Here is a 25,857-nt window from a genome sequence, read left to right as displayed (position 1 = left end):
ATTTGACAGCACCCCAGTCATTTTGCAGATGAAATGAGAAATCCAAGGTCACTCCAACTGAGAAAGAGCTGGTGAAAAGGTGCACATAGGATAATGCTTGGGTTAGGGAATGGTTTGGATCTGTGTGGTAAGAGAAGAGACAGAGCAAGTATATATGCTCTGCTTTTTCTGGATAAGTTTACTAGTGGCCCCCTGAAAACACACCAGTGTGGGGAAGACCCTCATTTGTCAAAAGAAATATGTGGGTCATAATTATACTGATACAATATTGAGAAAGAGTGTAGCAACTGTGTGGAACAAGTAGACACTTGAAAGACAAATAGACAAGGCTAAATTAAATGCAAGAATCATGCTCATGAAGCACAGAGAGAGCACAACTCATTCAACTCCATTGTCAATATGGGACAGAAGTGACAAAGAGGAAGGGGAACCTTGAAATATGGATTGAAAATCTACCTTGAAAAATGAAGACCCCTTTTCAAGCTGCAACCTAGAGAAGTGGTATCTTGCAAAATCTTCTGGACAAGACCAGCACCAAACCCCCTCCTGCCTTGTGGCTGAGCCAGAATTCGATGGAGGTCAGCTTAAAAAACCCAGTGGCTCACAACTGTTTCAGTGAGAGTTTGTTACACTATGACACAAAATAACTCACACAAGCAGGCTAGATGTAAAGGAAAGAAAAGAACCCAAAAAGCAAACTTTATTTTCTGACTCCAGTATATATACAATAGAAAAAGTGACAGTGGATTGGAGAGTGAAACTGCCACCTCTCCAACCACACTGGTCAAACCAACAGTCTTTCTACTCACAAAGAAGAATGTAAATCATTATTTATATAAGGAGTGTGAGAAAATTTAGTAGAAATATGTAAACATCAGAAGTCATTGAAACTTTTAGAATAATTTTAAAATCCTCAAAAGAACAGGGCGACAATAGTTCAAGGAAAAATCCAAAATCATTTGCATGGGGTGGGGGAGAAATAGGTGGAAGCAGAAGAGAAGCACCTCTCTAAATGGTAACTTGCCTGAGCAAAGCAGCAGTTAGCTCAATGAGAAGCTCAGCAGAGGCTGTTCCTGACCAGTGACATATTCAGGCAATGCAAGATGTGTCAGAGCAAATACACTCTGAAGCAATTAATGTCTCAAGGCAAAAGAGGCTGAGGCACAAGAAAAGGCAAGAGCCACCCAAAACACTGAGATGAAGCCTGCAGAGTCAAAGGCCACCACTTAGAACCCTGAGCAAGTTCCTAGTACAGCTTTTCTTTAGACTGACACAAATGCATCACTATGGACAACTGAATCACACAATTGGCCTCCAGCTCTACAGCTGGAGAAGAAATACTCACATGCAGGCATAGAACTATCCTTTTGTAAACTGGATCTGACAAGCCCCAATGAAACACAAAATCAGACTCATCCATTCAAAAACTTTGTGCTAGGGTAGGCATTAATTCTGTGTGGAGCAACAAAATAATTACACCAAAGACCTTTTTGCAAACACAAATGCAACTCCTAATCTCCCTCTGCATGTAGGGATAATAGTTGGGGTTTACATGTTCATAATCTTGTGACTCTACTTTCGCCAGCCATGAGCTGCTGTGTAAGGAGTTTTGGTTCAGGCATGAACGAAATTCCAGAAAGGCTTGTTAAAGAAAACCCTCCATGTGGTGTATGTTTGCCCAGTGGTAGCCAGGAAGGGAATAAAGAAAACTTTGTATAATCATACAAGAAGAATGAGGACAGTGAACACACTGGTAATCATGCAAGAAGACACAGAAAGTAAGAGATCTCCTTAGTCAAGAGGACTTTAATTTTATTTCTACTTTGCTTTTGTTTTCATTAAAGAAAGTAGCAGATGAAGTATTATCAATGTGAGAGCTGCTTTAATGCGGAAGAGACAAAACAAGGAAGAGGAGGCACAAGGAATTCAACCATGTTTCCTCAGAAACACTGAAATTACAAGAAATTATTTCTGAGAAATACTGAATGCAGATTCAGGAGAAAAAGTGCTTGCATTAAGAATGACATTATGGCAGGATGAAGTAGTAGTCACTAGTTTTCTGTCTTAAACTAGTAGAACAGATTTTAAACATTCTGCTGCATAAATGTATAACAAGATAATATAGCATTAATATAATAGCAAGATCAATAGAGGTCAGCAAGGAGATCAATAGAGGTCAGCAAGGATTTATCAAAATAAGCTGATTAGTCAATTAATTGATTTAGCATAAATAAGTTTAGATTTCTTTTTAAAGGGCTGAACTGTGTGTCCTTGACACAGGCTGCCATAAGGACAAGGCAGAACTGCACTGCACAAGGAGGGCAGCAGGAGACAGACCCGATCCCATCTGTGCAAAGGCTGCTAAACTCAATACTGTGCAAGTGACTGCTACAAAACCTTCCTCCCCACTGCCTGCTGGCAGTCCTGGAGGGCTGCTGTACAATAAGCAAGGAGATTCGTTGCCCTCAGTGAAAGCAGAACTCAGAATTTGCTCTGCACAAGTATTTTCTGCAGTTTTATAGGTCATCCAATACCTCACATACATCGCTACCAGGAAATGAGGACCAAATTAAACTATGTATATGCGAGACGTCTATGAGAACTGAAAGCATTTGAAAATAACAATTTGCCCTTAGCATTCATCATTATATTTTCCTTGCTGGAGAAAGAGATATTTTTTTCTCTGATAGAGGTACATGATTACTACAGCGGATTGATGTCTGTTATAAGCTATTTGTTTCCTTAATAACTCTGCTCCAGTAAGAAATATGCATAAAGCATGAGACCATCAGTATTTTAACAGCCAAGAAAAATCCAAAGGAGAGCTGATACTCAGGGTCAAGAACCGATAGTCACAAATTCTGGACTGGAACCACGTGAGGTTTGTTGTGCTAGGCTCAGTGCAGAGAATGTTTAAACACAGCTAGTAACAGTAAATGTAACCATAAAGTAGAATTTTAAAGGATGGTACATTAATTAGATCCACCAAAACATTGCCTATCAATACTTACTAGAGTAATAATAAATATTAAAAAGATTGAATTTATACGGAATCATAGATTGATAAATTACTATAAGACTAGCACCTTCCCGAAGAAAATTCTGAGGCAATAAAAATTAGTTAATTCAGACAGGAATGTTTTCCTTGAAATACTGCTGCTTTAAACATTTTGAGGACAAATACATTATAAATTGTGTTAAATACAGTTCTAGATCAAAAGAATACTGTAATCAGATAGTGTGGCCTAATACCCATCAAGATTATGTTGGGGATGCACCCAGTTTCCCAAAAAGAAGCAAAGCCATGTTGAATTCTCTTGGTTCCAGACCAAAAGAACACCAAAACAATTTTATTGTTTTTAGTAATAAATAAAAAAGAAAGAATATAAATAAGAAATAATAATAAGAAAGAATAAAGAAATAAATAAGAAATAAACAAGAAAGGGTCTTGCACGGTAGAAGAAGTAATAGAAAGTGCTTAAGTTGACAACAATACTGGCTCTGCCATTTGGGCTTCCTGATCTCTCATCTGTCTGGAAACCCTTAAATCTTAGGAGTGCAAAAAACACCTAAATATCATCAATCAATAAGGATCAAGGGAGAAAATATGAAAGCATCCAATGGATTTACAGCCGAAGTTTCAAAAGCAAAGGAAACCAAAGAGTTATGGCAGTTTCAGCCACATAAATCTGAAAGTACAAGCTTGCAAGATAAAAGCTCAGGAGTGAAACTTCCTAATAAGTAGGGCACTGCATCTTGTTGCAAAGTGGCCTTTTGCTATAAACAAATTTTAAATAATAATAATAACAATAATAACAACAACAATAATAACAGTAATAATAATAACATTTTGGAGGAAAACAAATATACAGAATTTGATTGGTGAAATGTAAAGGAAAAAAATTATCTGGGAGCCAAGGAACATTCATATATTCTGGAAAACACTGAATGGCTTAATACTGAGTGTTCTGAGTTGCTTGCTAGTTTACACTGTAGACAAAAGGTGTGTGCTAAAGAATATTTTGCAATTTTTTATTCTCTAGATGAAGCCTATGGTGAAAAGGGGCAATAAATGTTAAAAAGAAGGTATTGATTCTCTAGAGAGAGTTTACAACAGGAACAATAAAATGTACTGATAGTGTAAGAACAGGCTGAGGGGTCAGTGGGGAAAAAGCAGTTACACATAGAAGCCATGCAAGGCAAAGGCCTTTTTAATGTGTTTCTGTTTTGTTTGGTTTTTTAACTCTGGATATGATTTAGCAGCTGAAAATAAGAATACAACACTGAGGCTACATTCCTCAGAGGGATTCAGGTTTTGATGTACCTGACTGACCAAGCCTCTCCTCTGAGCACTATCTCCCTCCTGACTGGAGCAGCTGGGTGCTGCCCACAGCACAGGGATACTCCTCCTGTGCCAATGCTTAGATATCACAAAGTGACACATGCTGTCATTATGTCCAGAGAGCATTTTGATTAAGCCTTATAGTGATTTCAATCCAATTTTGGAGACATGAAGGACTTACCGGCAGGAAGCCTTCTGAGTGGAATAAATGAACTCACATTTTCCATGTATACAGTAACCATTGAAGCTTTCTGAACAAGGTATGTGGTTTCCAATGTAAATGTCTTCTCTTTGATCACTGGCGTCTTGAAAAGAAATATACATAAACAATTATACATGGGTCTATGATGTTAATTTAAAACTCTCAACCAAGAATAGCATATCCTGAAAAACTTGCAGTGAATAAAGGAATAGAGAATAATAAAGCAGAGGCTTAAGGGGGAAGTTTCAGAGGCATCTACAGAGATTTGCTAGAAGGTACTGCACTGGAAAATTATCCTCAGAGACTTCTAAATAAGCTTTTTACATCAGGTTTCTCAAAAAGGAGAAAAGTGCTCATGACAGAAAGAAACCAAAGCAGGAACATCAGCAGAAGCTTTGTCAGTGGCACAGGGGCAAAGAGTTAATACACAGATACAGAGCTCTCTCCCATGTGTAAACAGATGAAAAAGAACCTTCTAAAAAGGATTAGAAAGATGTTGAACCACATTTTATGATTACTGGGTAGAAAACCACTTGATACAGCCCAGATCTGATTGGTACCACTGGTGGTTAAAGTTAAAATCAAACACACTTCAATAGCAGTCTTCTTCAGAGAAACATTCTTTATGGAGAGAGGGTTTAAAAATACTGAAATATGTATAGAATACCCATTTCATTGGGAGGTGTGCTGGTTTTGGCTGGGATGGAGTTAACCTCCTTCACAGAAGCTGTTGGAGTGCTGTGGTTTTGATTTCTGGTTGAAATAATAGTAGTGACAAAACACTGTTTTGGCTATTGCTGAAGGGAACTCACACAGCATCAAACTTCCTCTGCTTCTCACTCTGCATCTCCCCTCAGCAAGAAGACTGAGAGTGGGCAAGGCCTGGGAGGGGACACAGCCAGGACAGCTGACCCAAACTGGCCACAGGAACACCTCAAACCATATGACATCATGCTCAGCAATAAAAATGATAGTTTTGGTATTTCCAAGGTGGCAGTTGCTCCGAGGTTGGCTGGCCATCAGTCTGCTGGTGGGATATTGTGAGTGATAGCTTTTGCATCTCTTGGGTTTTCTTCCTCTTTTTCTCCCCCACTTTGCTTCTTAACCTTCTTAACTTCACCAATGAATTTTTCTCATGTGTGCTTTCCTGATTATCTTTTCCATTGTCCTGAGGAAAGCTGGGATAGAGCAAGCAGCTGGTGGGCATTCAATTGCTGTCCAGCTCAGCCCAGCACAGGAAAGCAGTGCCTTCTGCCCCAACATCTTTCATGCTTCTGTCGTATTACCAAAACTATCCAAAGCTGTGTTCATTTTCAACCATTTTCCCCCCAAAGTTTTTTGGTGAAAAAGTCCTAAACACAGAAGTTGATATTTCATAATGAACAGGGATCTTAAGATGTGAGCGTAATTATTGAATTCTGTTCATTTCCAAGGTAGTAGACTATAGCTTCACAAATAAAAGACTATAAAGCAAAAGGGAGTGTGAAGAAGAAATCTCTTATACAGTTGCAGGTATTTGAAATCAAACCAGCAAGAAAGAGAATGTATTTTTGCAAGACAAAAAAGAGAGATATTTTGCTGGTTTACGTTTTTCCTGAAATGTCTGGAATGTATTTTAATTTGGTTCTGGAGAAAAATCCCCAACCCTGTATAAGAGGTTTTAGATATATGGAAGGCTGTTAATTCCAGATGTTTTGAAGATATAGAGGACTTGACACAAAGGAAGAATATTGACGAATACTGATAGTGTGTCCACCACTGCACTGATGGAATAAACTATGTGGTGACATGTCTAAGAGGAGAAAAGTGGGGATGTCTCATACCAAAACTATCATCTCCCTCCTTGTCCAAGAATTTAATTAGTGTCATATCTGGTCCCAGTCAAACCTTATAGTGGGCTACAGACAATTATATTAGTATATTCAGAGAGCTGCACCATATCTGGTTTTAATACATGTATTGATATACAATGTGAGACCCACTGGAAAACTGAAAGGTGCATCCCCTGAAAAGTGGCCAGATAGCCACACACAGGTCAGAGGCAAAACTTACATTGAGCAAGGAGATGTTAAATGCAGGAGGTGATTCCTAGTGTAAAATAGACATTTACCCCCATTTTGACAGGAATCCATTTTTAATGGGAGGCACCTGCTAGACTGCTTCAGAGCTTCAAAGTGAAAGATGTAACTGGAGTAGGAGCCTTGAAAGAGTGACTGGATACAGGAGTTCAAAAACTTCACCAGAAGGAAAAGTCATACATAAAAACTGAAACCCTGATGTTCATCTTTATACAATAAAACCACCAAGCCAGCTGAATCTGGGGAGACCTTTCTGATGGAACTTCAGGTAGCCATTTGCACTGCAGGAGGAGACTGTCACAGTTCTAGAGACTAAAAGATATTAGCCATTCAGAGAACAGAGTTTAACAAGATTAACTCACAGCAACTGAAAGCAAAAGCAAACAGGTAGGAGTGTGGACTGTTCTCTTATACTGGATGAAAAAGAACAATTCAAAGAAGTTCACTTCAGGCTCTCACTATCTAAAGAGACCTGAGTACTGTATTAAAGAAATTCAAAACAACCCTTTTTCATGAAGCATACTCTCTCCATCCACATTATTTGCTGAATATGAGACTGCACAAGCCATACACATTAATAATAATAATTATATACAATGGTTTTTCCACTAACTAGATTTCAAGGGCAATTTACATGCAATGAATAAAAGGCTGTTACCTCTTTGGAATAGGAACTGAAAGTGGTGTTTCATTACATAACATAATAAGATGAATATTGCATTTGGTGCCTTTTATACCTTCATAATGTAAGTGAAAATTGACATTAAATCACTCCAACTGGTACATCATATGCAGTGAAAATAAGAGAATTTGTGAAAAGAGAAAAATATATGAAGCTTTTTGACACTGAATGACTTTTCAAGAAGAACACAAGGAATGTTGAAAGCCATGTTGGGATGGTTTTACTCAGACAATCCACGGGAGTGCAAAAGAAGTATAATGACAGAAAAAACTGAAGACCAGAGCTAACAGAGAAGGTAGGAACCCCTTGGAACAAAACCTGCATTAAGAGCAGAACTGAGGAGAAAGAACAGTGAGTTATGCTCATTTGTGATTCCTTCCTGTGCAGAATATAAACACCCATTTGCAGACTGGATTCTCTTTTCAGGGAAGTTTTCTTCCTTCCTGGGACCTGAATGAGACATGTCACCACAAGACTGAGGAGGTTATTGCAACCTTCAGACTGCTACTCACTTATGCTCTTTCACATGGCTACTAATTACGATGTAGGCACAAAAAGGCTGAGTTTAACCAAATGAGGTTTCAGAAGCCCTGGGGACAATGCTAAAAAAATTTGGGAACACAGATAGTGTTTCCCTTCAATCCTCCCAATAATGAGGGGGAGCTTGAAACAAACAGATGAGCCCAGGATGTCAATACCTTGCTCAGGGACTGGTATTTCCACCAAAACTTTGGGGGTTTAAATGATGGAAGAGACAAGGTATGCTGGGGCCTGATGGAACCAACCTGTCCTGAAGGGCAAAATTACTTTTTGGGTGTAAGGTGGGAGGATGGAGAGAGCTTTAGAATTGATGAGGGAAGGAGGTTCCAATATCATTACAGTAAGTAAGTCACATGGCTCACCTGAGGGTAGCAAGTGCTAGTGGTAACACTTCCACTGCTCCTGGGAGCATGGAGAGCTCAGAAGCACATTTGAAATGCTTGAACACCAACACACACTTTATGAGAAACAAACAGGATGAACTAGAAGCACCGGTCATCTCCCAGAGCTACAATATCACTGGTATTTGCATGAATTGGTAAAATGAGTGTTGAGATGGGGGGCTCCAGGCGGTTCAGGAGTGACAGGCAGGGCAGACAAGTTGGAGGTATCATGTTTTATGTAAGGGAGAGGTGACTGTAAAGCACTTACAGTTAGTGCTGATGTGGCTGAGAGCCTCTGGGTGAAGGCTAGAGGGATGGAAAACAAGGAAATGTGATAGTGGATGTCTGCTACTGAGTGCCCAGCCAGGATGTGAGCACTGATGACTTATTCTAGAAGCAATTATGAGAAATTTCTGGATTGCTAGCCCTTGTCCTTATGGGAGACTTTTAACTTCCCACACATCACCTGGGAATATAATATTGCTATGATGAACAGGACTTTCTTGACATTTTCAGGAGATAATAACTTCTTGTCAGAGGTACTCAGCGAGCCAAGCCCTCCTAGGCTTGCTATTTGTGAATATGGGGCTCATGGAGGGTGTAATTTTAGGTGTCTGTCTTGGCCATAGAGATCATAAAATGGTTGAGTTTAATGGCTGAGCTTTCAGTGCAATAAGAAAAAAGGACACTGACATTGCTACCCTGGATTTCAGTAGAAAAAAACCTTCAAGCTATTCATGGAGCTCTTTAGCAGAGTACCCTGGCAATCTGCTTAGGGGTGATCCATGAGTACTGGTCAAGGTTTAAGAACTGTCTTTGGAAGCACAGGAGCAGACAATTCCGCTGCATTGTAAGTCAAGCAAGTGGGGTAGAAGATCAGCTTGACTGAACAGGGAGTGAAGCTCAAAAGGAAAGATAATTTGTATGGCTGCTGGAAGCGAGATCAGGCTTCACAGGAAGAGTACAGAGATGTAGTTTGTAGACACAAAAGGCCAAAGCTCATTTCAAACTGAATCTGGCCAGTGTTGTGTAAGATAACAAGAACAGCTTTTTCAAGTGTGTTACTAGCAACAGGAGGTCTAAAGAAAGCATTGAAGTGATACTTGGTGTGTATGATCATCTGATCAGCAGGGATGAAGAAAACGTTGAGGCATTAAAGGTTATTAAAAGGAAAGGTAGGGTTCATATAGGTGAAACATTTTCAACCAATGTTATTCAGCATATTAGTTTACTGAAAATATTTTCAACCAACCTAACAAATACAGAATCATCCATTTTCCCCAAAAGTTAGCAGAAAAGATAGGACCATGGTAGGAAGGCTTGTGCTATGTTATTTCATCAGGAATATCACAGCTTGGTGTCTTCCAGTAAAGTCATTTTCACAGCACTTGGAGGGAGTCCAATCCTGTGGCCACTGCACAGGATACTGAGCAGCTGGGCATCTTAGAGGAATAGAGCAGGCAAAACTTACAAATCATGCACATCTACCTGCTTGCCTTGCAACACGCTGTAAGAAAGAAACTGTTCACAGGTCTGTCTCAGCTGCAGGAATCAGAGCTGTTAGACAGACCAGAAGGGACTTGCATGCTCTGTGTTCTCATCTTGTGAAGCTGTAACCAAGAAGCACAAAGTCTGCACCGTACCTTTCACGTCTGGCCGATACTGCATGCCATCATCTTTCTTTCCAACTGCATTTGTGTCATCTGTTTCTAGGTGATAAATACATGCATGGTCACTTATTAGGAAAGGAAATTTTCCAAACCAGTAAGTGTGCATCACTGATAAGCCAGAATGATATTCAAAGAACTATTTTAAATTTGCAGTCAAGCTGGACACACTCCCACATTGTTCCTCCCACACAACCAGGATAGTATCACACCTAGTTGGTAGCCCTGGAGTCCAGACAAACATGGCACACCTCAAACATTAGGTTTTGAATGAAAAACTTTTCTGTGGCATGGACCTAGGTTATTTTGGTGACAGTCTGCTTTGGTGTTGGAACTGCCCAAGTTACAGATCTAGATGTAACTGGCAAAAAGTTATAAAAAAAGTTAGAAATCTGTTATTCACATGAGAAAGTCCTAAATGCAAGCTTCCAAAACCAAAGGATTATAGGCAAGATTAGCTACAGGACAGTAGGCAGAGGGCTTCAGTGGACCATTCCAACATTGGAAAAGGAAATTATGGAATCACTTTGGTTGGAAGTAAGCATATTTCAAATGCTTATTTCCAAATAAGCATTTGAAATGCAAATAAGGGGAAAAGCCCTTAAGAATAAAGGATCAATGTCTGTCCAATCAAAGCCTAATCTGACTCACACTGGAAGTACACTTTGCAGCCCACAGCAACAAGAGGGAAGACTACCCACACACTCGTATTCCTTCTGTTCTCCTACCACCCCCTCATGTAAAAACTGTAGGATTTTTTGTTTATGTTTTCCCAGGAGCTTTTCCTGTCTTTCCAGGTAACAGTAGCCAAAGAAAGGCAATGTGAACGTAGCACTATGTGTGCTATGTGCGTAGTATGGGGAACTCAAAATTATAGATGATGAGTTCAGTTCGCTAATAACTGCATCAGTGACTTCTGACCAAAAATGCAAAAGGGAAAGTCTACCAAGCCCAGTTATGTCAGAATTTCTTTTTTTCCAAAAAAGCCAAAATTTATCCTACCTGAGCAGTGCCCAAGGTGCCTGATGTCAATCTGCTCTTGCCTCAGACATGACGCCTCTCTGACAAAGCACGGATTGTTATAGGAACTTCCATCAGAAGCACATACAGGATTAAAACTGTATCCACTGCAGTCTATGTTACATACACACCTGTTAATTGAAGCATACAGCAAAACAAAATTGACATCCAGCAAACAAAGATTAAGCCATGTTAAGTCCTAAGTAAACACTAGCTTGTGCACCAATGCCAGGAGGGGAGAGCGTGCTGCATGAGGATGCTGAAGAAGTCATTAACATCTCAGGCTTCCAAGAAGAATGTACAAAATTGTGAATATATGCTTCAGTGTGCTTTTCAATAATGTATTAATGTTTCTTGTAGTTTTACTCTGGTGTCAATCTCATAGAATACACCTGAAAAGTGATAACACACTAGTAGGAAGATTTACTACATTAATAGATCAGTTTGTAGTATTTATTCTCTAGTGTGAAGAAAATCAGAAGAATATTCTAACCTTTTCAGCATCAGGGTCCTTGAGGGAGAAAATAAAAAGGACTCCCTTTTCAGTTAGGCAATAGAAAGAGTTCTATTTCAAAGGCTGTATAGGCTCAATATGCTTGGTTAATATTGGTAAATATCTTGCTGTGTCATTTCAAGAAGACTTTCATTCATACCTTTGAAAGTTAACAATAGGTCTATTATGTTGCATTTAAAACAGGATTATGCAATCTGAATTATTTCATATTGCATGTCATTAACATTTTGGTTGTTTAGGAAGAATCATTTTCCATACAATTTTTAACTAGGGATTGTAAAATGAAAGCAGGAAAAATGAAGACCTAGTGTGTAGCTGCTTCCTAACCACACAGAGGTAGGACAGCCAAATACTCAGATAGGCCTATGACCTGTTAATGTTTAGATTAAACGTTTTTTAATGTTTAGATTAGACTTTTGTAGCCCCAGCAAGAAGTCAAAAAATTTTACATATGTGGATGGCACAGGAAAACTTTGCAACTTTCCATGCCTCACACCCCCTGATTATTTTAATCAATATTCTGCTTTGCAACTGAACTTCTATTTTTGAAGGAAAGTTTCTGTGTATGTTTCACATTGCTCTGCAAGTTCATCTTCACCTTTGGGATGGGGAAAATAAAGAGTGTGGCTGCAGAATGAGGGGGAAGACAAGGTGGGCACCATGTCCAGTTCTCAGTCAAGCTCCTCCTGATTTCTTGAGTGTGAGAAAACCACTCTGCAACTTCTGAGAAGGTGGCAGTGGGCACAAGACCCTCTCCTTGGCAGAAAGCTCGACAGGGGGCTCATGGTCTGAATGCCAGGAGTAACTATTAGCTTCATCTTGATGTGACTTACTCTTGTAAGTCACAGGAGGGGGGAAAACGTCCAAGCAACCAACTTACCAGATAATGTTCTTTCCCACTGTTGCAGATAAAATTAAACTATTAAGGAGATGAATGTATGCCTCAAGCTAGTGACAAATCCGCAGCAGAACCAAATTCCATGCTGCAGAAACACTGAAGACTGCTAGCATACTTTCCTCTCTTCCTCTTTTTCCATGAGAACCTTTTGTTGCTTAATTTAAATATTCTAATTTTGCAGGTAATTTTCCATGCCTGTGAACTTCAGATTGTTGCTAGACAGAAAATCTCTAGTGCAAACAGGGTTTTAAGTGCACCTACTGACAGTGAAAAACTGCCCCAGTAATGAGTCTCTACACATCTTAGGAACCTACTTCCAAGTACTAATGAAGCCTCTAAATATCAATATGATGAACATATGATAATCTTTCTTACTGGAAATGGTAATGGTTGTAAACCTTAGAACCAGGATGGAAATACTATTCTGTTTACCTACTCCCACATGATGTTAAAACTAATCAGGGGTTTATTAAGGTTTACTACATACAAATAAAAGGCTCATGGCTCAGCAGTCATGCATATTTATTGGCAAAAACTAGCAGAGTGCTGGTCCTCATTTGTAAGACACTGGCTGTGTGCAGACAGATACCTTTGCTCTCCCTTAAATCTGCCTGTAGTCACCATCTGATGTCTGTAGCACCATGATTATGGTTGGGTTTTGTCAGTCCTGGTGACAAATAAGGTGAGTTTTGAATATATCTTTTTTTCTTCATGGTGACATTACAGACTAGAGTTGGAACTGCGTGAAAATTGCTTATGTTTCCATGATTTGCTGTATTTAGATTTACCATCGATTATTAAATGCTTACTTTCTCAGAATTGTCAGATGCTTGCTTTAGGGGTGCTTATGAATTCCTGAAGTTCTGGTCAACAGTCTCAGTCTTATCTCTAGCCATCTCATCAATGTACAGAAATTTCACATGTTGGCCCCCTTCACATGTATCTGACTATCTGCCTGGTGCCATTAGCTACTTCTTTGCCTACGACCATGATGCCAAGTGGTACTTCCAGCCTTCCCCTGGCCAGTTAGTCACTGGTCACTTGGCAGAGCTATCTGACATGTAAAAGCAGGTGGTTTAAGTACACTGTAGCATAATGAACAGTTGAACTGGACTGATGCACTTTAAAAAAAATTGAAACTCTTATTCCAACGTAAACCTCTGAAGCCTTTTCAGAGGGCTGAAAGAGGATGAGTTAAGGAGAGGACATGGCTTGAATGCAATGGTGTGAAGGGAAAAGGGCCTCCACAGATGCAGTAGGGTGGCAGAGAGGGAGCCAGGAGCACATGTTAGAAACCAGCACTCATCCAACAGCCTGTATAGAGTGTAGTGAATTTGTCCTTGCTCATAGACAGTTTCCACTAGATCAAAAATACTGTGGGACTGTGGGAAGAGATGAGAGCAGTGACATATGGGGAGTGCTTCTCCTGACAGAAAACATGAAAAGAATGTTGTTTTTAACTGCTTAGTGTTTGTGAAGGAAAGTAAAACCATGGGAGAGCAAGTTGCTGCTCTGATGTTTCACATCAAACACTTTGAAACTGGAGCCCGAGTCCCTGTGAGCGGATGGGACCACCACAGACTGAAACAGAAGAGCAGCTCAGGAAAGTATTGGAAAGTCCGCCAACAAACCCACTATGAAATACTGAAAATATGTTATATCCTAACGTCAGACAGATACAGAGAGCAGATAATAGGTTGGTACTGAGATGACAGGAAATCTAACTTCTTGGTGGAAGCCAGCTTCCCCCCCACTAGCCAGTTTGGGAGCCAAAGCCAAGAAGGAGTCAAAGCTCCACCAAGCAGAGTCCACGGGTATGACCCATACCACAGACCAAACAAGAAGCACACAAAGTAGGTGAGAAGACACAGCAGACAGTGAGAATGAGATAAAAGTGGTATCTTAAAGGGCAAAAACTTATCAGAGGCCTTTGCAAGCAGGAGAACCTGTAAGAGGCATCAAGAACTCTTTTCCTTCACAGCTGAGACTGAAACTGAACACAAAATTGCAGTCCCATATGGCAATCTGTTTCCTGAAGTCTCTCTCCTGCTGGGGACAGAGCACAGAGAGAGCATAAGGACAATGCAGAGAACTGCTCACAAAAGCAGGGCAGGAAAAACTTGACATCATGAAGTGGGAGCAGGGACACATAGGAGTAGCACAAGAGGGGCACCCAGGAAGAGAATGAACCTTAAATGTAAAATCCAGAAGAAAAGAGTTAGTCACTTATGGTAAAGTCACTTAACAGAATTGTGTATTAAGGACATCTTGAATGTGCTTCTTGCTTCATATGAGGAAGAAGTGAATGAGTGCTTCAAATTTTTGCTGGAAGATCTTGTTGTAAAAGACAAACTGGAGTAAAAGAAGTGAGAGCCCTACAAACATTTTCTTCACTATAACTTTCCAATTGGTTTTAACCAAAAGAATTTAAACAGTTAATGCTCTAGATTGATGTCTTTCTGGAGGAGGTTCATTTTTCTTACTTAGCCCAGGAAAGTCAACAGGATATATTCAGATGTTTTCCTGAGGTACTAGGGTATACAGAGAAAGTATCTGAATTTTGTCACCTGTCATCAGAGAGCTGATGCATTATCATTCATTAACACCATTAGTTAAACAGAAAAGCATTTGAATTTCAAGAAAGTACAAAGTGATATAATTAAACCAAGCAGATTTTTTGTGTGGTTTTTAATAAGCAAGAAATGAGGATGTACAACTCATTTTTTTTTAGGGGCTACTAGGTGTAACAAAATAAACGTGCTTAATAAAATGAAGTGACAAGCTCAGGCTGTAAGAGCACTTGCTGCTATTAGTAAATTAATTAGATCCCCAGAGATCAGAACACATTTTAAGGCTACCTTTGTTATCAGGCTTCAAGGTGTATGTGGTCTGTTGGAAGTTCTGTGTGCTTAAAAACCCTGGTAGGTTCAAAGAAAAGAGAGGAGGGAAAAAAGGAAAGGAAAAGCATGACTGACTTGTGGAGCAGGCTTGGCTGCTGGGAGGGACTGGCACTCCCAACCAACAGATCAGGCTGCTGCATTTATGCCCACCTGGGTATTTCTCACAAATGTATTTTTCTGGCCTGGCCTCACAGGGAGTGCTGCTTGCTATCCCTTCCCAGTAGCTGACAACAGTGAGCATTCTCAGGTACTCACCAATTCATTGGCACATCTGCTTACAAATGTAAAATGGAAACACTAGAGTAAAACAAAGTGTGTGAAATGCACACAGATGGATAAGGGTAAGCTTGATGGAATAAATTTAGGTGAATTGAAATAGCAGGGGTGTTGAAATTGCAGTTAAGAATATAACCATGCCAAATGAAGGATTACCTTTCATTTGATGCTTCTTCCCTTGTGTGCAGTTCTTCCCTGATGAAACCTGAACTAAGAAAATCTGGATTTCAAAGTGATTTTTCTACCTCTTTGACTAGAGTTGAATCTTCATCAGGTTTCTGGTGTGTTTATAAAAATCCCTTTATAGCACAAGAGAAGTAAAATTCAATTCTACAAAGCTTCTTTGTGCCTGGCTTTAGCACTCTGTCTTTACTTCTGCCCAGCAATCCAGAACACCCTTTGAATACCATAAGCTTCACCTATTTTCCAGACATCCCTTTTCCTACATTCCCCTTTTTCATGGCATGGCTCTCTCTGACCACTGAAGAAATATAGTCTTTACTGCAGTGAGCTTCTCAGAGCATACATGGTGAACTGATGTTTGCTCTCTCAAAAGCAGCCTAACCCTCCCTCCACCCTCACATAATAGGAACCTTCAAAGACCTGGCAGACACTGCTGCAAAGATCACTAAAAATATACATTAAAAAGCCAGACATGGATTATTACCCATCAAGGATCTATTCAATTTCTTAATAGCCAATATAGTGAAAAGACCATTATGCTACTCCTATCATATCAGAATATCTAGCATCAATATTTTCATAGTTCATAATCCTACAACACAGTCTTTAATCCCTTCTTTAGGTTGATTTTCTCTATTGTCTGAATTGTTTGTTTTGCGCACAAATACTTAGGATTTTTTCTTCTGTTGGATCAGAAAGCTGTGAGTTGCATTTACACAGGATTTAGATACCCTTTCTTATGAATACTTACATACAATATCATACCCTAAAATGTTAATTAAAAGAAAAGAAAGATAGCTGAGTGAAAAGGTGGTCAAAAGAGGAAGGTAAAAACTTGCATGCCAGGCTTCAAACAGGCCAAATCTTTCCCTGGAGGACAAATTATATAGACAAGGCAGAGACTAGGACTTTATAATATCCACATTGGCATTTCTAGCTGTTAATACTGAGAGTTCTGAAATTCTGGTTTGGCCTTTGTGAAAACAGACACTATGCAAATTATAGGCCAGTTGAATTTATATATTGCTGAGGTACCTTTGCTTTGCAAAGTAAATCTCATAAAATGTTAATCTCAAAAGGTCTACTTGGGGATCAGCTGTCAATCTTTCTTGAAAATCTACATTATAAGTCAAAACATATCTTTGACAGCATAGTACACTTATTAAAAAAAAAAGACTGAATGTGCCAGAATTCAATTTCCATATTTCTTCTGTTAAAAAAAAACAGAGGTAAAACTGAGAACATGATAAATATGAATTTTTACAGTGAGGCTATTTTCAAGTTAATGACTTCCTTATCAAAGACAAAAAAAAAAAAAAAAAAAAAAAAAAAAAAGATAACAACTCAAGTGGGGCCTTCACAAGATGGAGAAACCTCCAAACCTCCAGAGGTCTGAAGATGACAGGATATCCGTCACACTGCCGCAGGACAGATTGTGGGTGGACCAGCAGGCTGGGGGCCTGCATCACAGGAGGGTCACCAGCAGAGCAAGGGAAGTGGCTCTTGTCCTACATTCAGCACTCATGATGTCCCATGTGAAACACTCTGTCCTGTTTTCGGAGTCCCCAGTAACAGCAAATACTCTGAGAAGCTGGAGAGGCTGTGATGGGCAGAGGGATGGAGTGTGGGCTGCTGTGAGGAATGGCTGGGGGCTCTGCACCTCTTCAGCCTGGAGAAGAGAAGGCTAAGGAGGTGACTGCTCTCACCAACAACCCAAGAGGGGTTATCGAGAAGATGAGAGTGAGGCTCTTCTTAGAGGTACATGAAGAGGAGTGAAAGACAACAGGTGCAAGTCACAAGGAACGAAACTGTGATTGAACATGAGGAAATGATTCCAAAGTGAGAAAAGTTCAGCCCTTGAACAGATACACTCAGCTGTGAAATCTTTCTTCATGGAGATGGTCAGATCTCTTGCAGAAGTCCTTGAGTTCACACGAATGACTTATCCCTGGCTGCAGTGCAGGGAGGGAGCCCAGACCCTCTAGAGATCTGATCTTTTGATTGTGTACTGATATAATGATCTGGTTATCACATGAACAGTCAGTAGAACTGAAAACCCACTGTGTACTAAGAAAAAGTCAGGTGCAAACCATGTGTGTTTGTGATCTGGCTTACAGAATTTAGCCCATCAGCTCTAGACGGCCACAAGCTTTGTGCTGACCCCTCTGTGTCCACTTCTTAACATGACTGCATATCTAATTCAAAATTCCAAAAGAAAACACAGTTACATGCATACTACCTATGTTTGTGAGCTTCTTGCCACTTCCTCCCACAAGAGTGTAAGTCTACCAACCTCTTGTGCACAATTTTGCATCACTATGCAAAATGTATTTTTTTTTATTTGTCTTTTCAACAAACAGGAAGCAGCTTTTGGCCAGAGAGACATTTGACAGTCAGAGGAGAAAGGCAGACACTGACTGAATGGTGTCAGAAAGCAGCTTTTCCCATGATATATACAACCTGCTTCAGTTTTGTCACTAGATGGGAAGTCCCACCCAAACCATGTGAATCCTTTTCTTTGCATCCTGTTACCTCAGACCTATAGAAAATCACTGTTCAGGCAGATGACATGTTACGTGTTTATGCAATTTCAGACTAGTGATTTCAGACAATTTCATCTACAAGAAGACTTGAGAAGACTGACCACAAACTAGCAACTCTTTAAAATACCTAAAAGTTGTATGAAAAAGAAAAAGAGAAAAATATGGAGAAATATATTTCTGTGATGCTTCCTCAACCTGATTACTTTCAGAGTTTAGATAAAGAATTAATGTACTGATTTGCATATAGCTGAATACAAATTTTCCAAGTGTTCTGTTTATGACAACCCTCTCCTCAGACTTTATTTCTATATCTCGACCTAGAATCTACATTGAAATTTTTTATAGAGGCAGTGGAAACTATAAAGTTGTTTATACTTTTGCATTCAGTTTACTATGCATTGCTACCACTTTTGATTTAGACAGATAATGTTTCTGTGAAGTAAAAAAAAAAAAATGAAGACACAAATCAAAAACCCCATGCAAAGCCTGATTTCTTCAGACTACATGTGATCTACTGCAATAAAAGCATATGTACCATTTTTGATCAAGAGATAGCCATAATGCTTTAACACCAAGCATGAAAACTAAGAATGTGTAACTTTTTCAAAGGGGAAAATACAATTTAAGAGCAACAAAAAATTCACATCATTAATTTGTAATATGGCACGTATCTCAGTTGTACAATTCTTCTTTAACTTTGCTATTAAAATGCACCAAGATTTGGTAATTACACGGATTCATAGATTAATTTAGGCTTAAGAGATGTGTAGAGATCATCTAGTCCCAGCCCCTGCTTGAAGTTGGTCCCAAGGCTGTGTCTGATCAAGTTCAGACCATCTCCACAACCATACACGGTGCTGGAGTGTCCAGCCACCCTCAGGGCAGAAACATTTTCCATTATGACAACACAAAATTTATCATGCTTTGACCTGTGTCTATTGCCCCTCACAATATCACTGTGCACCTCTGAGAAGAAAGGACCTGCTTAGATAACTCTATGGACCTGCAAGTTCAACCTTAAAAAATAAGGAAGTAACAAATGGTCTTACTTCTGCTTCTCTGTTGTAAGGATCCCCCTACAGTTTTCACTGAAATTATCAGGTGCCACCACTTATTGCAAAGGATCTCACAGTTTTCCAGACCCAAAAGACAAACCACATTCTTCAGGGAATAAAATCATCTTTAGCAGGATTTTTCCATTATTGGGAAAAAATTTGCCTATTCTGCTCCCTAGGCTATTGAGGCTGGCCTCTTGGCAGGTCCTGGGATTCCTCATTAATCCCAGCTCATTTCCTTCCAACCACTCAACATACAGTGGCATGTGTGGCACCCTTCCCACCAATTCACTAAACATTTTACCCATAAATTAATTTTCTTATTGATAAATGAGGAGTAGAGATACTCTTACACTTCTCAAGAGCAGTCAGAGCAGAAGGAGCTGATGTTCGTAAAGTCTCAGATTGCACAGTTTGGAAAAGAAGTTGAAAAAATTCCTTACTGTGCATTTACTGTTTGTATCATAAATATGGCTTGAGATGATCTACCTAACATTAGGGGACAGTTCAGCTAACTCATGTAGTTACCATAATGGAGCAAAATTTTCTTTGAATGTCTTCTGTTATCACCTGGATCACTCTATTAAGTGTCTTAACACCACAAGATGCAAGCAAGGGCTGTCCAGGCCTAATAAACCTACATGAATGGAACTAGATGTACTTTTTCTTTGTGGTTCAGTAGATATTACCACACTATTCAAAAAAGTTCCAGTGGACATTCTTATGTCTTAAAAAGGAAAATCAAACCAGAATATTTTTACGAAATTAGGGAATATTGTGATTTGCTAGAATTAGGGGTGATAGTCTTTGTAATCTCGTGAAATTTGAATGAAATGATAATTCTAACTAGCAGTGTTTATACATTATGAGAGATATTTGTGTTGCCAGTTACTTTGTATGTCATGATATAATTTTATGATGTCAAAACCCACACTGAAACACAGCAGTAAAGAGAATAAGAAGAATAAGAATTAGATGTTAAAAGCAGTTATAAGGGGTGCTCTACTAAGGTTTCCCAAAAGAAGATTTCAATCCCATCTTGTTTCTGCCAGGTAAATAGCTGGTTTGATTTTATGAAAAAGTATGCCAATTCCTATATTCTACTTTAGCAATTTTGTGAGTTGCTATGTGACTTGTCAAAACCAACCTTGTGAAGGCAATCTGTGTTAACAGACCCTGATTTACCTATGGTTAAACAGTGAATCTCACTGAAGCCTGTTTTAATGGTTAAAGGCACTGGGAAAAAATTAAATTATATTAAATTCCTGTATAGAATTGAAAAATATTATCCAATAAATTGCAAATAGCCTACATAGGAATATTTTCTAACTTTTGAGTTAGAAATGTGGATATTATAAAGTTTTTTACATAAAAGGTCTTGTTTCTACTTATTTTTTTAATGAGGACTAATTAAAGAAATCTTAGAGGCAAAAGAGCACTCTCTGCCTGTTGTCAAGAAGCAGGAACTGGTTTCATTTTATATGAGTAGGATGTAGATAATAAATCTGCTCCCATCAGCTTTATCCTAATTTTCTTACAGTTACTATATAGCTGCAGGAATTCCAGCTCTACTAGTGCAGAAAGACTAAGCAAGCTTTTACTGAAGTTGAATGCTCAGGATTTATTTTCCCAAGCCAAAAGCATATCTCAGTGCACATAGCAAACATATATATATATATATATATATATATATATATATATATAAAATCTAGGCCATCTTTCCTGTCATAAATGAAGCAGACCAAGGCAATATTCCAAAAGACTATTAGTATTACAAAAAACAGCTCTAGTTCATTTGTCTATCTCCTGGAAAGATCAAGCTGGCTTCAGTACTATGGCGTTTGATGAAATGTGAAGTATCATGCTAGAATTCATGAGCACTAGTACCATTTTGCTTTCCCTTAAATTCTACAATTTAATCTTGAATGTACATCCTGAATGTTAGTGCTAAGCTGCTTTACTGCCTGAGATGTCTTCATGCTGGTATCCTGTAATAAAACCTTGTGCAATTAAGACATATTTCAACATTAAATGGATTCCAGCTGGAAGACAAGAAAAGGGAGAGTGATGTTTTCTCCGATTAGTGATGTTCAGGCACTGCTATTCTGAGATGCTGGTCCCTCTGGGAATACAAAAATGTACCATTTGCAAATCTCTCAAACACCTTCATGCACTGTGTCTGCAGCCACAACTCCAGTACCTGCCACCAGCCCAGATCCCAGTAAACCTTATTCCATACTGGTGGCCACTGCCAGGACAAAGGCTGTTGCAAAACAAAACCTCATCAGCAGACAGGACTTCTTTTAATTCCCTAAAAACCCTTTAAAACCTCGTGGAGCTGTCTGAAGAAGCCTGTTCCTTCATGATATCTCTGCCCTTTCTGACAGCCACGCAGAGCCTGGACAGCTGGAGTGTAATATAACCAAGTACCTTGGGCAGGTAAATGTGGTGCATCTGTTTCTGCATTATGAATTGTCTTTAAAAGCTTCTTGTTTCTTGATTATTTGTTTTGAAATTTAATTGACAAGAATTGATATTTTTCGTTAATTTTCCCCTGTGTGCATCTAGGAAATCAAATGCTACAGTGAGTTTGGAAGATCTGACTAGCTCAAGTCTCCAGTTCAACTTCACCTTTAGGTCCTACATTAGCACGGATGGAAATAACTGCATGTAACACTTTATGAACAAGGAGAACATAGAGAAAAAAAAATCTCAGGGTTAAATAACCAGTATTTATTTTGCATTCTTGTTTGGTTTTTGAGTTGTTTTGTTGGCAGGATAAAACAAATCAAGGCTCTTTGTTTGAAAAATATTAGCTAAAGATTTTCCAGTACAACTCACTGTTGTTTTCTTCCACTACTTTTCAACTGCAGATGGTTTGTTCTTTACAGACACATATCAAACACATTATTACTGGATGGCACTAAAGCTTCAGTTAGTAAGAACAAACATAGTCAAGCAGATAATCATGTACCTTTAACATTTTTCTCCTTTTGTTCAGTGATACTGTTAGGGAAAACATTACATACCCAACATTCTCTGCATCTTCATCACACTCAGCCCTGTATTTGCAAACTCCACATTTTGAGTGTTTTCTCTGAACTTCTGTCCCAGATCCTTCATACTCTGAAAAAAAACCAATTACAGAAAGCATGACTTTCAAATTAAGCTCTGGTTTTGCTTACCTAAATCCATTTGCTTTCAGGAATACTGTCAACATAAAGCTGTCATATACTGAAGCTATTAACCTTAATAGTGCTCCCTTTTTGAAAGTCAGTCAATTGGATGTTGGTAGAACTGTACCAGTGATAGAAAAGCATCACTGAAAACATTAATGGTTCATTGATTGGCTCTTCCTTTATTCTTATTTCAGTCATTTATTTATTCCCGCTTCACCAGGCACATAACTGGCATTGACATGTATCCCAGTCACATTTACTCTTAATTGCCACTGATAATGTATAAACCCTGTCCCTTTAGATGTCCTTGAATATTAGGTACTGGGGATTTAAATACTATTTTCTGTGACAGTCTTTAATTACAGATATCCTTATGCAAGGATATCTGCTTGCATTTTTTCCCCTTTTTGATTCCTGACTATGAGATTAGACTGTGTTCATATGTCACATATGCTGTGGTGTATTTTCCAGACTACTTTGTTTAGTTCCATAGGAATAAAAGAAAAAAGTCACTCTAACAAGAATCTGGTAGAAATGCTATGTATCCTAAAAAGTAAAATCACTATCTGGTAGAAATGCTATGTATCCTAAAAAGTAAAATCACTATCTCAAATATTCTGATCCTAAAAACATCTACAATAATGTTACTGTTGACATGGACATCAAAAGTCTCCACCACGTAAAAGAGAAATAAATTATACTCTTACTGTTTCACTACCATTAGCCACTCCTATTTTTGATTTTTAAGAAAGTGATTGATGAAGGAGAGCAAGGTACTTGAAAAGAAGGAAAAGAACCACAGAAATCTGCAGAGGGAGTCGAGATCCACTTAAAGTATCAGAGTATCATGGTGGTGTGCAGCTGACTGCACCAGGCTGCTGGATGGACAGAGATCAAAGTGATCCCATTCCTTTCCTCATAGCAGCTTTGTGTGCTGTGGCAACAGTAAATCAAACACCACCAATGAAACAGCTGAATTTGCATTCTTTAAATACAAACAGGAAAAAGAAATCCGCAACAGCTCTTCCTAATTTCCCTGAATCTTGGCTGCAGGGAATCTCTCCCTCTTACCTGTGGGGCTGTGTTTCCATGAAGAATAGTGTAGGTGAACCTGCAACCTTCTGTCTAAAGCATGCTGTGCATTTTCCAGAAATTAATACCTATCAAACAAAATTCCTGCTATAGAAATTCTATCACCACTCTTATCAAGTTGCAGTAGAGGTCATCTGCTTTTATCTTTACAAATGCACATCTTATTGATTTCCCCTTCTTTCCAGGTGCCACATTCCTATGCCTATATTTGGCATTTTAAAGTGTCCTTTAGTGTCAGATTTCACTTTTCCATGCTAATAAGTGATCCCCTATGGTTTGAATAAGTTAAACAAATGGCATTGGTTTCATTCATGGTAATTCCACTTCATTTTCTGTTCTTAGGACCCTTGATGCCCTTTGTCAGCAAGTTGACACCTTCTGGAGGTATGGGTACAAGAGCTGGACATATTGTTCCAGAAAAGTTGTCATCAAAGACAAATACCATTTGTGACATTCTTCACTTTAAACATCCAACAGTCATATTACTTTTTGACCATTTTTCTGCACTGACAATCATATTTACTTTATTATCCACTTTATTCCCCAATGAGTACTTTTCAGGGTCAACAGTCTGTAGAAAAGATGTTTTCCTGACATCAAGGAAAAATTACCTAGGTCCTGGACTTGCTACAGATAACTGTCCTCAGACATTAAAATCCTGCCTGCTTATGCATCCTGTTAGCTCAGTGACCTGTTCTCTGTCATCCACACCAAATCAGTGCTGACTGATTTGCTCCCAGGTCACCAATGGAAGGGGTCATGAGGCCAGGAACAGTCTCTAGAAACACACTCATTTTCTACCTGCTCCTTAACATTTAATGATCTATTGATTTGCAGTATTTTTTCACATTAGATGTGCACTGTGTGGATGCTGTGCTTTCTAGTTACTTAGACTGGTATGAGATTAAAGATCACATTTGACTGACAAAGGTTATGGCTCTGTGGTGGTCCTCTTAAATAAAATGTTCTGTTGTACAAATGCCTTTCTTGGAAAAATCAGTTTAAAAAATGGTAATTTTCTCAATAAAGGTTTTCCATGATCTCAAAGTGACTGGCATTAGTATTTTTTCCCTTGCTTAATTTTGTATTTAGTTAATTTTTCCACCTTCTATTTCACTACTGTGCTTCTCACAGGTGCCAATGAGAGGTTGTTGCCCCCCAGTCATCACATTTATCTTTTCTGAAAAAATATATATATTTATCATTATTCTACTAAAGAAAAAGAGACAAAAATCATCAACAGCCTAGAGAATTCTTTACCGCCCATTTTTAAAGCTTTTGAGTGCAAATCTGGCAAGCCTGCTGATTACAAAATACTTCTTCAACATTTGGTGCTTAATATCCTTCTATGGTACCACTAGCATGCAAAACATTTCATCATACCCCATTTATATTATCTGACTTGACTACAAATGCAAACAGAACACTTTACTGAGCACTTTTACTGCACTATTAGCATTTCAATTTTGCAATGGAGCAAAAGAAGGTAACACATACACAAGCACATGCAGCATAAATACCCTTCCTCTTCAGCTCAAGTTATGCTCCCTGTGAATGTCCCAACACCTTTTTATTTTCAGAATCATAGCCCAAAACTACTTGTTCACTGTTTCTATGTATCATCTAATGTAAAATTTTCTCTCTCTCTCCTTTCTCCCACCCCCCTTCTCAAAATTGCTTTCTCTACCTTTCAAAATTACGTTGTTTTTTAAAAATTGCAACTATTGTTTTTTCTTGATTAGAACTTGCTGGATCTCATGTGTATCAGTCACCTACAATATTCAGAAGCATCTTTCACTACTAGCTGCATGATGTTTTAGCAGTAACAGTATTAGACACTGCATATACTATAGACTGATGTCCTATTGTGGTTTAGGAATGATACTCCCCATTCAGTGTCCCCAGCAAGAATCTCCAAATCATGTGCTGCTCTCTTGCTCTGCTCTCCCCTCCCCTTTTGTCCCTGTGGTAAATTAGAGGCACAAAAGCTAAAACTCATGGGTTGAGGCAAGAACAATTTACTGGAGACAGCAATGAGATAAGAAAACAAACAGTAACAGCAACAATATTAATAACAAAAGTGCACACAGAACAGACAGCGATTCACATGCTTAAAAGCTCACTGAAGCACCCATGGCTGTAGCTATGCTGCCCCTACCAGAAAAGAGACATTCCTTCCGAAAAAAACCTCCCCTTCCCCTGCCCCCAGCAATGAAGCAAGGTGGTGTAGAATAACTTCTGAGTCCTGGCCATGCCACCTCCTAGCTAATGCAAAAATGAATGTTGTTCTGGCTGGAACAACT

The 25,857-nt window shown here is 38.9% G+C and overlaps 1 protein-coding gene across 2 annotated transcripts in view; it reads right to left on the bottom strand.

Annotated features, from left to right (window-relative positions):
* The window catches only part of TMEFF1 (transmembrane protein with EGF like and two follistatin like domains 1), a 114,532-nt gene that overhangs the window by 3,100 nt on the left and 85,575 nt on the right, over positions 1-25,857 (bottom strand). Inside the window, exons 5-8 of one of the 2 annotated variants that reach the window (XM_030265830.4) lie at positions 22,313-22,409; positions 10,897-11,045; positions 9,871-9,936; positions 4,524-4,647 (exon numbers count right to left, since the gene is read on the bottom strand). In XM_030265830.4, the coding sequence (XP_030121690.4) occupies positions 4,524-4,647; positions 9,871-9,936; positions 10,897-11,045; positions 22,313-22,409 (436 nt within the window). The remainder of the gene's footprint in view (positions 1-4,523; positions 4,648-9,870; positions 9,937-10,896; positions 11,046-22,312; positions 22,410-25,857) is intronic. The other variant, XM_072924436.1, reaches the window with a different exon arrangement.

Source organism: Taeniopygia guttata, chromosome 2, assembly GCF_048771995.1.
Source record: "Taeniopygia guttata chromosome 2, bTaeGut7.mat, whole genome shotgun sequence".
NCBI classification, from domain to species: Eukaryota; Metazoa; Chordata; class Aves; order Passeriformes; family Estrildidae; genus Taeniopygia; species Taeniopygia guttata.
This window is presented reverse-complemented; position numbering and strand designations above follow the sequence as displayed.